This window comes from Haliotis asinina, chromosome 7 (assembly GCF_037392515.1).
Source record: "Haliotis asinina isolate JCU_RB_2024 chromosome 7, JCU_Hal_asi_v2, whole genome shotgun sequence".
In the NCBI taxonomy this organism is placed as follows: domain Eukaryota; kingdom Metazoa; phylum Mollusca; class Gastropoda; order Lepetellida; family Haliotidae; genus Haliotis; species Haliotis asinina.
Genome location: NC_090286.1, coordinates 35,371,273 through 35,386,354, shown reverse-complemented (window position 1 = coordinate 35,386,354; position 15,082 = coordinate 35,371,273). Strand labels below are relative to the sequence as shown.

Genomic DNA, 15,082 nt, shown 5'->3' with positions numbered 1-15,082 from the left:
GCAGTTCTAACCCTGATCCTCACGGCTTCTGTTTGTGAAATGTCCAGTGATAAAGTGTGAAAAGTTTGTGTTTTCTTGCATCACTGGGAGAACATGAGAGTGTACAGAGTATCTTAACATAAATTTTGTTTTCGTCGAAAGAGGAACTAGATGTGATTGTTAATTAAGAAATGTAGACATACAGTTTATAAGTAATTACATACATGCGTCAATCATTTTTCAACAAAAGAAAATTCATCCGGTTTAACGGTAACGTCCGCTACACCGGGAAACAGTCAACCATATACCTCTGTGAAAGCGGACATATGAAAGGTTAGGCTGGTCGCAGACGTGGTCACGTGATGACGGTTAGAACTCTCATCACGTGATTTATGCACGATCGCACGATGCATCCACACATTCAACTGCAGGTGGCAAGTGTCGACAGGCAGAATCTAATCGTAAGTGTTTTAGATATTTTAGTTACTAGTATTTAGATAGTTTTGGACTGTTCTTTTGGATCGATGGTATCTTTAGAGTGTGTCCTTGATACTGCATAACAATTTATATCAACTGTACAATTCTATGACCACGTTTGTAAAGTTGTTCAGTCATTTTGTCAATGTATATGACCCAGTGAGCCACCAGTTATCTTGACATGCAACATATCTATTTATGCGCATGCATTATAAAGAGACCTGTGAAGGTCCGAGGTAGAAAAGGCCATCAGAAACCCATGCTTGCCGTAAAAGGCGACTATGCGTGTCGTAAAGGGCGACTAATGGAATCGGATGGTCAGGCTCGCTGGCTTGGTTGACACATGTCCTCGGTTCCCAATTGTGCAGATCGATGCTCATGTTGTTGAACACTGGATTGTCTGGTCCAGACTTGATTATTTACAGACCGCCGCCATATGGCTGGAATATTGCTGAGTGCGGCAATATAAAATCACTCGGACTCCCAGTTTTTTTTATTTCTGAAGGCCCTTTTGGTCATATTTGCTGGGAAATACTTATATTGCAGCTAAAATATAGGGCCTACGTATTCTGATCAGGGCCCACAACTATTTCTGGTTCCAGGTCCTTAGGTCCTTAGAGCATTTCGCTGTTAAGGGCAAACACTGTCTCAGTTCGTCATCCGCACCCTACAGATTGGAATGTTACCCATGCTTTCAGTCACCGGACTTTCTAGTCCAGACTTGATTTCACAAAGGAATAGTTCGTGGTGAGCCAGCTGGAAAGCGAAGGGTGCCAGGATAACATGCAGGCTCTGTCAGTGTTGCCACAACCCCTTGTGTGCAGTAGACAACCCCGTGCACTTTAAAGAACACACTCATCATATGGTAGGTGACCAGATGGTGCACAGACGTACACGTGCAGCAGGAAGTATAGTAATATGCAGTATCAGAGCATGGGTATGAGCTCTGTATAAATATACCATGATCATCATCGCCACACATTAGAATTCAGTCCATTTCTTTGTGTGTATTCTCTGAAGCATCTACCACTCGACGCCCTCTATCGGTGGGAACATCCATTCATTAATGCATCAGTTAAACACTTTTTGTCATCATCCATGCATTCAGTCAGCCAGTCACCCTCTGGGTAACGTTAGTCCGACTGCTTTTTGAAAAAATATATTTCTTGACGCTAGAGGACTATCAAACAAAAGGGCAATGAAGGAACATAAACGGTATGTGGTCTATATCCAGTTACGAACAATGATGGTCAGATGCATTGATAATACACACTGGTGTGCACATGGTTTGTCACTATGTCTGTGAATGCGGGATGTCTTTATTTCATTTTATTTTATTTTATTTTAAGTTAGTTTAGTTTCGCTTAGTTTATTCAACTAAATTTAGAGTGTGTTTATTACAGTACAAGGTCCAGTTTGATCAGTCTTGTTTTTCTCTCTGACGTAACATAGTCTTCCGTGGTCTCGGCACGCCTTGACAGAATCTTCATGCTCGCATAGTGTGATTGCAATCACTATTCATCCATGTGGGGAACCGAACCCGGGTCTTCGGCGTGACCAGCGAACGCTTTAACCACTAGGCTACCCCACCGCCCCTGAATCAAACGTAAATTGTCTACATTGTGATGAAGTAGTTTGTTGTCTTTTTGTTGTTTTGTTTTTGTGGGTTTTTTATAATTATATCAACTTAAAATTTATTGTTTTCTAATATACGATAGAAATCTGACATTCAGACATAATATCAGTTAAGTTTCCACTGCTATTACGTAGAATATGTGTATGATATTTGGGTCATGACAGTTAGTGAGGGAGGGAGTGAGATGGTTTTATCGTCAGTTATGTCACGGTGTGCATATCAGCTTGTTTGGGGGGATTCTGTGAAACAGATTAAAGTTTAAATCTTTGGTTTTGTAGTGGTCACAAGTCAGAGATCGTGATCGTGAAGAATCAAGGATCATCACTGCCTGCTACCGTTAAGGGACATAACTCTGCAAAGCGAGTTCGTGTGTCCGCCATCCACACCATATGACTATGGGGAGAACGTCTAGAAATACATCCATTACACTGTGAGGAAACGTTTACAGAACACACTGTTATTGTGAAAGGTCATAGTTTTTCAATAGTCATTTTTTCAATAATGACTGAGCTTTTCTTTGTTCGTATTTGTAAAGTGAAGTTTCGTTAACTGCTCATTTTGACCTTATTCAAACACACAAAAAACCTTTTGAACAATCTCCAGTCAAGGAAATTTCAAGTAAATACTGTACTTACTCATCTGTTTACGACCGCTTCCTGTTGTAAATCATCGTACATGCTCGCTACTCAACGTCACCTGACCGGTGTTGAGCAAATAATCCGTCATAAAAGTTATTTTTGTTCGTCAATAAACGACATCCTGTTGAAAATGTCAGTAAATATATTCTTGGGGATTTGCTGGATCTTCCTCCAGAAAAACCCGAGAAACTCCGGGGTGGAATATGTCTTCAGCAATACATGCTTGTTACAAAAGGGGCACTTTGCTTGTCGTAAGAGGAGGCAAACTTGGTTGACACATGTCATCGGTTGTGCAGATGGATACTCGTGCTGATGATCACTGATTTGGCTGGTCCAGACTCGATTATTTACAGACCGCGGCCATATAACTGGAATATTGTTGAGAACGGCGTAAAACTAAACTCACTCACTATTATAGTACAATAGTACAGCAACTCAAGACAGAACAAAGTAACATATGCAATAGTACAGAAACTCAAGACCGAACAATAAAACACATAAACACATGCAATACGTATTATAGTAGAGCAACTGAAGAGAGAACAATGTAACACACGCAATGGTACAGCAACATAAAAAAACGAACAATGTAACACATGCAATAGTCCAGCAACTCAAGACTGAACAATATGCCACATGCAATAGTACAGCAACTCAAGACTGAACAATATGCCACATGCAATAGTACAGCAACTCAAGACTGAACAATATGCCACATGCAATATCACAGCAACTCAAGACTGAACAATATGCCACATGCAATAGTACAGCAACTCAAGACTGAACAATATGCCACATGCAATAGTACAGCAACTCAAGAGTGAATAATGTAATACATGTAATGGTACAGCAACTCAAGACTGAACAATGTAACACATGCAATAGCACAGCAACTCAAGACTGAACAATATGACACATGCAATAGTACAGCAACTCAAGACTGAAAAATATTGCACACGCAATAGCACAGACACTCAAGAGTGAACAGTGTAACACATGCAATAGTACAGCAACTCAAGGCTGAACAATTTGACACGTGCAATAGTACAGCAACTCAAGACTGAACAATATGCCACATGCAATAGTACAGCAACTCAAGACTGAACAATATGCCACATGCAATAGTACAGCAACTCAAGACTGAACAATATGCCACATGCAATAGTACAGCAACTCAAGAGTGAATAATGTAATACATGTAATGGTACAGCAACTCAAGACTGAACAATGTAACACATGCAATAGCACAGCAACTCAAGACTGAACAATATGACACATGCAATAGTACAGCAACTCAAGACTGAAAAATATTGCACACGCAATAGCACAGAAACTCAAGAGTGAACAGTGTAACACATGCAATAGCACAGCAACTCAAGACTGAACAATATGACACATGCAATAGTACAGCAACTCAAGACTGAAAAATATTGCACACGCAATAGCACAGACACTCAAGAGTGAACAGTGTAACACATGCAATAGTACAGCAACTCAAGGCTGAACAATTTGACACGTGCAATAGTACAGCAACTCAAGACTGAACAATATGCCACATGCAATAGTACAGCAACTCAAGACTGAACAATATGCCACATGCAATAGTACAGCAACTCAAGACTGAACAATATGCCACATGCAATAGTACAGCAACTCAAGAGTGAATAATGTAATACATGTAATGGTACAGCAACTCAAGACTGAACAATGTAACACATGCAATAGCACAGCAACTCAAGACTGAACAATATGACACATGCAATAGTACAGCAACTCAAGACTGAAAAATATTGCACACGCAATAGCACAGAAACTCAAGAGTGAACAGTGTAACACATGCAATAGTACAGCAACTCAAGGCTGAACAATTTGACACGTGCAGTAGTACTGCATCTCAAGACTGAGCAATGTAACCCATGGAATTGTACAGCAACTCAAGAAACTGACGACAGACCAATGTATAACATCCGGTGGAACAGCAACTCAAGACTGAACATTGTAATACATGCAATAGTACAGCAACTCAAGACTAAACATTGTAACACAGGCAATAACACAAGTCAAGACCAAACATTATAACACAGACAATAACACAAGTCAAGACTGAACGTTGTAACAAAATGAGGGATGTCGGAGACGCCTGAACATGAAATTAATCGCGAGACACGACTTAACACATACATTAACCAATCGAGACATGAATTAACAATGTAATACATGAAACATCGAAGCACGTCACGACCGGATAATTTAACACACGACTTAACATTGGACAGGAACTAATGTTGGACAAAGTAATACATGGACAGAATAAACACGACACTAATTCTTGACAATATAGCACACGACCTAACAATGAAACGTACAGTCAAACAATGTAACACACGATAAAACAATGGCACATACTATCGATCAAAATATAACACACAATATAACACACGATCGAACAATGTAACATGCGATATAACAATGGCACACACTATCGATCAAAATATAACACACAATATAACACACGATCGAACAATGTAACATGCGATATAACAATGGCACACACTATCGATCAAAATATAACACACAATATAACACGCGATCGAACAATGTAACATGCGATATAACAATGGAACAGACGATCGAACAATGTAACATGCGATATAACAATGGAAAACACGATCCATCAATATGACACACAACATAACAATGGGACACACGATCGATCAGTATAGCACACAATATAACACACGATCGAACAATGTGACCCTCGAAAGACATTGGAACACACGATCGGACAATGTAACACATGACCGAATAGTGTAAGACTCGATTGAACTGTGTAACACATGGCCAAACAGTGTGACACACGATCGAACAGTGTAACACACGATAAAACAGTGCAACACACGATATAGCAATAGAACACATGATCGAACAATGTAACACACGATAAAACAATGGAACATACCATCGGACAATGGAACACACGACCAGACAATGTAATACATGATCTGACACAGTAGCACAAGATCGAATAGTGTAGCATATGAACGGGGTACAATGTAGCACACGACCGAATATTGTAATGAACAACCGAGGGATGTAACAAACTGCCAAGAAAGATTTGCATGATTTGGTTTATGACACACTCTGGAAGGTAACTACAAGGCATTTGATATTTTAACATAATTCGCTGCAATGAAGTATATGTACATCACCTTTATAACGTGTTCCTATTTACATATACGCTGTACTTCCTCTAAACCGACATCCCTGTAATCCGACATACCCTATAAATCAAGCTATTTATTTGGTGCCTAATTCGTCCCTATATATGTAACATCAAGTAAGAAACTCTATTTGATCCAGCATCCCGTCCTCTATTCCGAATTCCAACCCTCCAATCTGGTCCCAAAACATATTTTTAGTGCAAATTTGTCAAAATCGACATTGGAATTTCACCTGAGATTGCATCATTCAACACGCACATGATTTGTTCATGTATATTATCGACTCGTCGTAAGTGGCGACCAAAGGGATCAGGTGGTCAGACTTGCTAACATGGTGGACACATGTCATTGCATCAAGCTTGTGAGAAATGATACTCATGGTGTCGGTAACTGAACTAACTGCTCCAAACTCTATTGTTTATGGTCAGCCCTCATATAAGCTGGAAAATTGCAGCGTGCGGCGTAAAACAACAATTAAACATATCTAAATCAAATCAAACATATCTGTTACCAAACGACGGTATAATATATCGCCAAAGGATAGAAATTTAGAGCTGAGCATTAACACTTCTGTATTTTACATAAACGTTCTCTTGGTCAATTATCCAGTGTATTACATCGCCCAAGCATTGAGACACACACCCTGTCTCCATCAACATACCGAACATTTCCCCATTCCGAATTTTAAGTTTATATTACAAAATGCATTAACAGAAATAGGACATGCATATCAGTTAGTTATTTACGTCAGACATGACATACTGGTGAAGTTTTGAGAATTAATGCTAGTTTGATCCCCCGTCTAGACGCTGTAATTAACCCCATCTGTGACGATTGTGACGATGTACATTTGAATAAGCCTAGTGGACTTTGAAGTACTAGAATCAAACTTGCTTGTACAGTGACATCTTGCTTATGTTTGTATTTCAGGAAAAGTATAATGACTCATTCAAACTGTGACAACACTTCCTTATGAACAAAACCGCTTATCGCATATGGTTTTATTGCCAAAATCCTTGCAGTTTAATCAAAGCTCTTTGCATGGTTTTGTTTACCTCCATTCCCTGTATGGAGCTTTGAAATCTGGGTCGCTCTTCTGAACGCAGTCAGCAATGTTCACAAGTGACAAGCACACGAGAGGAAAAACTTCCTCGTCACAGCTGTAAGGTTTGTTCGCATTTTCTTCGCATACAGGCAGTATAATCTCAATAAAACGTCATATGCTAAAAATGCAGTAATAATTTCCTCCCCGGTGTTACTCAAATGGGAGGGGAGGTTTTCGGTGTTTTGATCTCTGGTGGTGATAAAAGAAAGTTGAGACTGGGTTGTGCGTTAAACCCAAACGCTAAGTTAATTCGCACCATTCCTTCCTTATGGTGATATTTAGCAGATGCATATTTGAATATCTTAACGGTAGTAAGCATTTGAATTGTATGTATGTGTATTTTATTTTTAAATGTACTAATTACCGATTGGCCTTTGACAAAGAAATCTTCCCGAAAATTTGTATTTTTTCAATCAACAAACTGAAGCCTTCAGCGCTGAATGAAACACACTGCACTGATATTGTCATAACACATTCAAGCTGAAAGTGTCAGTGCTGACAAGCAAACTATTATCCAGACATATCTGTGCATCATGTGTATGCATTTTGTCAATATGCGATTAACTACCATAAAAAAAACGACCTAAACAAATATTGCTAAATAGTTTTTAAAATCTAATTTTCCTCAAATCTACGATTGAAATCAGATTTATGTTATTGTGCTTTGTTCACTGACTAAAGTCTCAAAATATTAGGTAATAGTTCTGCCCGTAACCCCTGTTGAAATGTATGCTATTTGTGTATTAGGGTTTAGGTAGGTTTTCAATAAAAAAAACATCTATTCTTAGACATGGAATGATATTGATAAGAAAACCCTAGGGGTTAGGGGTGGAATCTGTCCAAATATTACTGACTAGACTAGATTGTAATACAGTAGTTATATCACACAGATTAACATTTGTTTACCATAACATTAAATTGTTGGACAACGTATAAAGAGAAACAGAAAGCAGTTGATGTACTAACGCTAGCATTTGACCTTGCACCCCACCCATCCACACCCTTACTTTGGATTTCTTGAGATGTTGCAGTTCTTTATACTTTATACTTTATTTGGTAAGAGTTCCTCCTCTTCCACCATCCCAAAAGATATTTGTCAATTGATATATACTAGAATCATTAACAACACCTAATGAAACAATCACTAAAGGGCTAAAAAAAATTACTAAAAGATCTCCAATTAAGTTCAATATATGGGGTTGAACCACTTAGGAAACGTTGTTAATCTGCGTAAGAAAGAATATGGGGGAACAGAAGGAACTCTTTCCCTTTATTTTAATCCTATGTTATCTTTGCTGTAATACATTTATGTTCTTGTTTTTACATTGTCAATCCGCTCCTACTGAGATTTATTTATACTCAAGAGCATTCACTTAACACAGGAGACTCTGTACTTCAGGCTTGTGCAGCAGCCACGGGAAACATTGAATTTATTGAGAATTATTGTAGCATACATGTAGTTGACATTATCTTCCTCTGTGTCATATTTCAGGATGTGTGGTCATACTCCAAACAACACACAGGAAGAGGTGATGCATAGACGGAACCACAAGTATGGAACCTCTGACTCCATGGTTCACGAGGATTTCACACTCCCTAATGAAGGGCTTCCTACACTAAACATTCCTTGTTAGACATTGATAGTGTGCTGGTGTATGGCGTACAATGTAGCCATGGCCAGTGTGCTGTGTGTGGTGCTCTTTGGGATTCAAGTCATACAAGGTATTTTTTGTGAAATTGTCATCGTTGGGGACTGTTCTTCATTTATGTCTTTGTGATTTTTGTGGAAAAGCATGTACAGTGTGAATGACCCCTTAAAATATGTGTACAAAGTAAGTGACCCTGCATTGCTGACCCATCCTTTAGTATTTGTGTATAAAATTGATGTACCTACCCCACTCTTCACCTCCCGAAGAACAAAATGGGTGACCCCCTTAAAATCCTCATCAATCCCACACAACCCCCAGCCATTATAAATGCCTGTAAAATAATGATGTCAATTCCATTTTGTTTGTTACCTGACTGATATTACAAACTTTCTTCCCTGTCTTGCAGTTTTATTGTTCCTGGTTGTGGTCATTAATATATTCATGACTTTGTTTCTTTCACATTTTTATAATTTCTAAATCATTGATCTCTTTAATATCCACTTCAATAAATATTATTAAAAGTAGAAGGTTGATTTTCCTATGATAGTGTGTGTTATGAAGAGCCCTGTCTATCTCGAACAGTTTTCTGTTACATGTACTATGACTACTGTTTCAGTTTGGGCTGTCAGTCCATGCGAAGATACACCTAACTGGGTAGGGTATTGTGGTGGCAACGAAAGGACAATCTGTAGCTACCCTGCTAATGTATCAGGCAACGCATACAGCCACTGTAAGAAGACTTGCAAGATCTGCGAATCAGGTAGGTCAGTCCGAAATGTTCACTGTAACATTGAAAACAAGACTGTGCTATCATCCATTATTGGTTCCCTATAAAAGTCAGTCATGAGAATTTATTTCATTTTAAAATCCTATGACATTTGTAATTATAATTTTCTAATAAAATACCTACAAAACAAAAAACTCATTTTAGTCTTTTTGGCCACCCCTACAGGGGCCACAACAGCCCAAAGCAGGTAATTCTAACCCTCAACCTCATACCTCACTTTGTATGTTGTTCTGAGAGAAGGATGTGTGTGTGCGTGCGTGTGTGTTCATTAACAACTTCAAGTAGAATTGTGGGAAACAATGAGTGAAAAAGACGCAATACTGTATGTATGGTTCCTTTCATTATCACACAGGCAACCAACCCAACCGATTATCAACTGACCCTTGAATTCTGGTGCTTACCGTTTGTTTTTAATCAGTATGAATAAATATGCTTCCACATACCATTGTGTAGGAACCACAACATTTAAAATTATTTGGCCTTAGCGTCTTCTTCCCGTGAACCTGGTCTTTCACACTTTGGCAGGATTGTTTCTAGCTTTTAATTTATCCAACAAATGTTTATGCTTTTCTCATTTCTTCAGGTACATACTGGCAAGTCATACTTTGAATAGTTAGTGGTATGTGGCCATTATGGCCAGCCATTATTCATTGAGAATTTGCACAGGTTTCATTATGTATCGTGCGGAAGTAGCATTATTTGTTTACTTTATATGTTATCATTCACACTCCCATATTTTGGCTTCTTCTTGTTATGTTTAGCATTTCAATATCACCCATGTGTCTCCATCAGGTATGGCTTGCATTGACTCAGCATAAAGTAAGCACTGCTGGCATTCTGGCATTGCCCTTTGGCTCAAGGGTGGGTTCAATCCATTTTCCAGCCAACGAGGTGGTTCTGGTGGGACAAAAAAAAAAAAAACAATGGATTTTATTCCACTTATTTCCTTGTCACCATGAAGGATAGAGGGTTCAGACTCATTCTAAATCTATAAGGGCTCAACAGGGCTGCGTCTTTCAAGATGGAGACACTGTGCTCAGTGCTCTCATCTGCTGAAGCAGGAGATTGGCTAACATCAATCAATCTAAACGATGCACACCCACATGTTCCGATGCACTCCAACTTCAGGAAGTTCCTTCAGTTCTTACTCAACAGGAAATATTATCATTTTCATATGCTCCCCTTCGACATCTCCACAGCACCAAGGGTGTTCACCAAGTTGACGTTAATTCCAGCTCAGGTCGCGAGGGCACAGGGCTAGAGAACTAGCTACTCAGCACTTACCCGACATCCTGAGTAAAGATGCCACACTTTCACTGGTGGATCATCAATCTCAAGAAATCGGAGTTAGTGCCGACATAGGATCTGATCTTCTTGGAAGTGACAAAACAGCGAGGCATTGGCTCCTTGTCTCAGGATAGTGTAGTCAAAGTTCAGAATCTCGCCCTGCAGTTATGGTCCCACTTGGATAGCTACAAACGTCTTCTCAAGACACCAGAGTGGTTACTCACACTACGAGTCACAGAGGTGGACAGACATAAGGGATTAATATTATCCAGGGAGCTCCCCATTGAGATCCTTACTGTTGCTCTCAATTCTATGATTCAATGAGCCTGCTTTGTGCACTGGTGTAGTGGCAGAGGGGATTTGTAATCCCTTAGACATGATGTTGGAGTTCCTACAGTCTCATTTGGAAGCCAATCTCGCCCTTTCAACTGTTGGGACTTACTCCACGTTTCTTTCAGCTTTTCATATACCTGTCAATGGTGCTCTTCTGGGTCAGTACCTTTTTGTACAGCATTTTTTAGCAGGTGTGGACAGGATCTGTCAAGCTTTCTGGCGGATAAGTCCCTTCATTCTCAATTCTCTGTTTCTTAATCTGTCGGCTCTACTCCTCCAGCTGTTGAGTTGGAAGGTGGCTTTTCTTGTGTCAGTAAACATGGTAACAAGGTCACATTCATGCAGTGTCAGTTGATCCTGAGCCAACTGTCTTCCACAAGGATTGGGTCAGCATTTGCATGCCAGACTCTTGCCAGCACCTTCCATGTAACAGATCTGTGGTAATTTCGATGTCTTTGGTATATTGTCAAAATATACAAATTCTCATTATTTTCTGTATCATCTAACTTGCAATCTACCAAGATGCTACCTTTCAAAATTGATTGACATAATTGTTCAAGAGCAGAAATCATTTTTCCCTCATGGTTTCATCTCCCATATATGTAAATGGGTGGCAAAATAAACATGCTGAGGGGTGTTTTTTTTATGTAATGGAAAATCAAACTTGTTATCAGAAAGTCAGTTTTACTCACTGTCAAACATTTTAACTCCGAGCATGTCACAAAACAAACCAATCATACAGCATTTAGCTCCCATTTTCACAACATGAATCAGAATACCTCTGCTTTTTATTGCTGTGTATTGTAACTGAAATGTTTAGTAAGTCATAGGCCTGAAGAACAATCCCTTCAATTTTCTTTGCAGACTTTCAGCCAGATTTAGCTGTTTTGTTACAAATGACACTTGACATGACAAATGTCCATACACATCTATGTATGTGCCCTCAGTAATACTGCTCCTCTCTATAATGTTATGACATATGGTGCAGTCATCGAAGACATCAAAATTCAGTGTGCTGAGTAGCATCCTTGGGTGTACCAGAAATCAGTGATTGTTTGGTATAGCTGACCCTGGGTTTACCAGCAACATTTGATTGTCTTGTGCTTGTGAGTTTCACTGAGGTAGTTAGTATCTGACACCATGCTTTACTTTTGGTTCCCCCTCATTAAGCCAACACAAAACATGAATTAACTGGATTAGTGTTAAATCCAGACTCATTTTAATGTAGTCTAAGGCAGTGGATAGAAATGTATTTTATGGACACACAAACCAGCTACCATGCACTTTCCTAAAGTATAGTGAGTGAATGAGTATGACTTTATGCTGCTTTTAGTGCTACTCCATCAGTAAGATGACAGGTAACACCAAAAATGGACGTCACACAATTTACATGTTTTACATTTTCAGCATGACCAGTGAGTGTAACAAGTAGGCTACCCCAACACCCAGTCTGAAGTATACAAATGTCTGAACAGTTGTACTTACATGTTGGAAGTAGTGAATTGAGCATGATGAGCGTGGTTTTGTTGCATGCCTAAGTTAAGTATAGAGCATGGTTAAAGTATATGTGGAGCAATTGGTCAGAAGTTTTGAGGACATTCTTCAGTCACTGGCAGTGAAGAAGAAGACATAGACGTGCATGTGTTTTTTCATGCATAAATTGTAACTGTGCTGCCAGTGGCAGTTGATTATGTTATTTGTGAATGATATATGTGAATTATCAAGTTACATTTCTTTATCATGTATGTCTCCAGACACAACGTGTGGTGATGGCTACTATGGTCCCGAGTGTAAGCCCTGTGTGTCTCGCTGTGACAGCAATGGCCAGTGTGATGATAAGAAGTCAGCTGAGTGTCAACAGACCTGTAAAGGTGGTTACTACGGTTTCAGCTGTAACCGAAGATGTCCCAGCAGCAACTGTGAGGTGTGCAATCGCTGGTCTGGACAGTGTGAGGGGTGTAAAGTTGGACTCTATGGTAGTAAATGCCTCAAAAGATGCTCAGAACATTGTATGGACAAAACTTGTGACATAGATAGTGGAGAATGTATTGATGGATGTGAACCAATGTGGATAGGTGAAAAATGTGATGTTAAAGAAATAATCTGTGAGAACTGCTATCTTCATAACTGTACCGATGACAAGACATGTCTGTCTGGTTGTAAAAGTACATGGTATGGCCCCAAGTGTGACCAACAGTGCACAAAGTGTAAAAAGAAAAATTGTACCAGTTCTGGTGTCTGTCAAGCTGGATGTATTAGTGGCTTCTATGGGAACACGTGCACTGATAGCTGTAGTGAGTTTTGTGACAAGAAACGATGTAATCAGACTGGCTATTGTAACAACTGTGTGTCAGGAAGACATGGAGAAGACTGCACCTCTCTCTGTAGTCCAAACTGTGAGAGTTCCTGTTACAGAAGTAGTGGCAAATGTAGGGATTGTTCTGTTGGATGGTATGGACGGTTTTGTAACAAGTCCTGCAAGAACTGTCTGAATGGCTGTGAGAGAAAAGGGAATTGTAAAGACGGGTGCAAGCAAGGCTGGTATGGGGAAAAGTGTACCAAATCTTGCTCCAGCTGTTTTAATGGATCCTGTGAACAAGCATCAGGACACTGTGAAAGAGGCTGTAAACCAGGATATCATGGTGCTAAGTGTGACCAGGTGTGTGGTCCACATTGTAGGGACAGTTTGTGTGACCAGACATCTGGACTCTGCATTCACTGTGAGGACACATGGTATGGGACTAACTGCACCAAGGAATGTAGTTCTAACTGCAGCAATAGTCTTTGTGTGATGGATTCAACCGGATCTCCTGAATGTACCAATGGATGTGTTGATGGGAAGAAGGGATCTTACTGTCAGAAGCAATGCCCAGATCACTGCTATAACTGCACAGATGATTCTTGTATTGTGTGCAAGGAAGGTTTCCATGGTGATGAGTGCAGAAAGACCTGTCCAGCCAACTGTGAACACGGCTGTCAGAAGGACACAGGATTGTGTACATCATGCCAAGTTGGTTTTTATGGCCCCCAGTGTATATTGTCATGTAGGTACAAATGCAAGGCATCAGACTCAGGGGATCAGTTCTGTAACTTCAGCGATGGAGCTTGCCTCAATGGCTGTAGTGACACAGTGTATGGTAGCAGTTGTGATCTGAATTGTAGTAATACTTGTAGAGATCGGACTTGTAAAGACAAAGATGGAACTTGTACTAATGGATGTGTGGATGGCTGGAAAGGTCCTAAATGCAAGACTGCATGTCCATCCAATTGCAAGTCATGTACCGAAACCACATGCACTGAATGTAAGCCAAGTTGGTATGGTGACAGATGTCGGAGAGAATGTCCAAACTGTGCTGAAGGGAACTGCAAACAACAATCTGGAGTTTGTGCGGAAGGATGTCTACCAGGATTCCATGGTTCCAAGTGTGATGCTAAGTGTCCCACAGACTGTAAACCACGTGAAGGTATAGACAATTATGTGTATTGTGATCAGAATACAGGCAGATGTCTGGATGGGTGCACATCTGGACATTATGGTGACCTGTGTAAACGAAACTGCAGTAAAACATGTAATGCTCATGTCTGTGAGCAGAACTCTGGAAGATGTAACTATGGGTGTCAGAAAGGTAGACATGGGAACTTCTGTGACCGGAACTGTAGTTCAACTTGTGGGAGATCAAATGACAGACAGTGTATCCAGGCTGATGGTTCCTGCAACTTAGGCTGTCTGGCAGGCTGGTATGGATCCCACTGCAACATGACCTGCTCAGATGGATGTTATGAAGGAGATTGTGACCAGAACTTAGGGCTGTGTATACAAGGTTGTGAGAAGGGCTTCATGGGTGGCACATGTGGCACAGGTAATTATAACATACATCTGATTGTGGAAGAAGGACTGTTCGTTTTCATTGACAAATATAGTTTGTTGTACAAAGATATTGAGTCTTTTCAGACAGAAATACCAGAAGAA

General features: G+C 39.9%; 1 protein-coding gene across 4 annotated transcripts in view; it reads left to right on the top strand.

Moving 5' to 3' along the window:
• Positions 1-399: 399 nt before the first annotated feature.
• The window catches only part of LOC137290831 (uncharacterized), a 51,339-nt gene continuing 36,656 nt past the window's right edge, over positions 400-15,082 (top strand). For 2 of the 4 annotated variants that reach the window (XM_067821976.1, XM_067821972.1), the window contains exons 1-4: positions 7,038-7,118; positions 8,549-8,778; positions 9,322-9,465; positions 12,867-14,972. In XM_067821976.1, coding sequence (XP_067678077.1) covers positions 8,712-8,778; positions 9,322-9,465; positions 12,867-14,972 — 2,317 coding nt within the window. In that variant the 5' untranslated portion in view covers positions 7,038-7,118; positions 8,549-8,711. Of the gene's footprint in view, positions 441-7,037; positions 7,119-8,548; positions 8,779-9,321; positions 9,466-12,866; positions 14,973-15,082 lie in introns of those variants that run through there. The other 2 variants (XM_067821975.1, XM_067821974.1) reach the window with 2 other exon arrangements.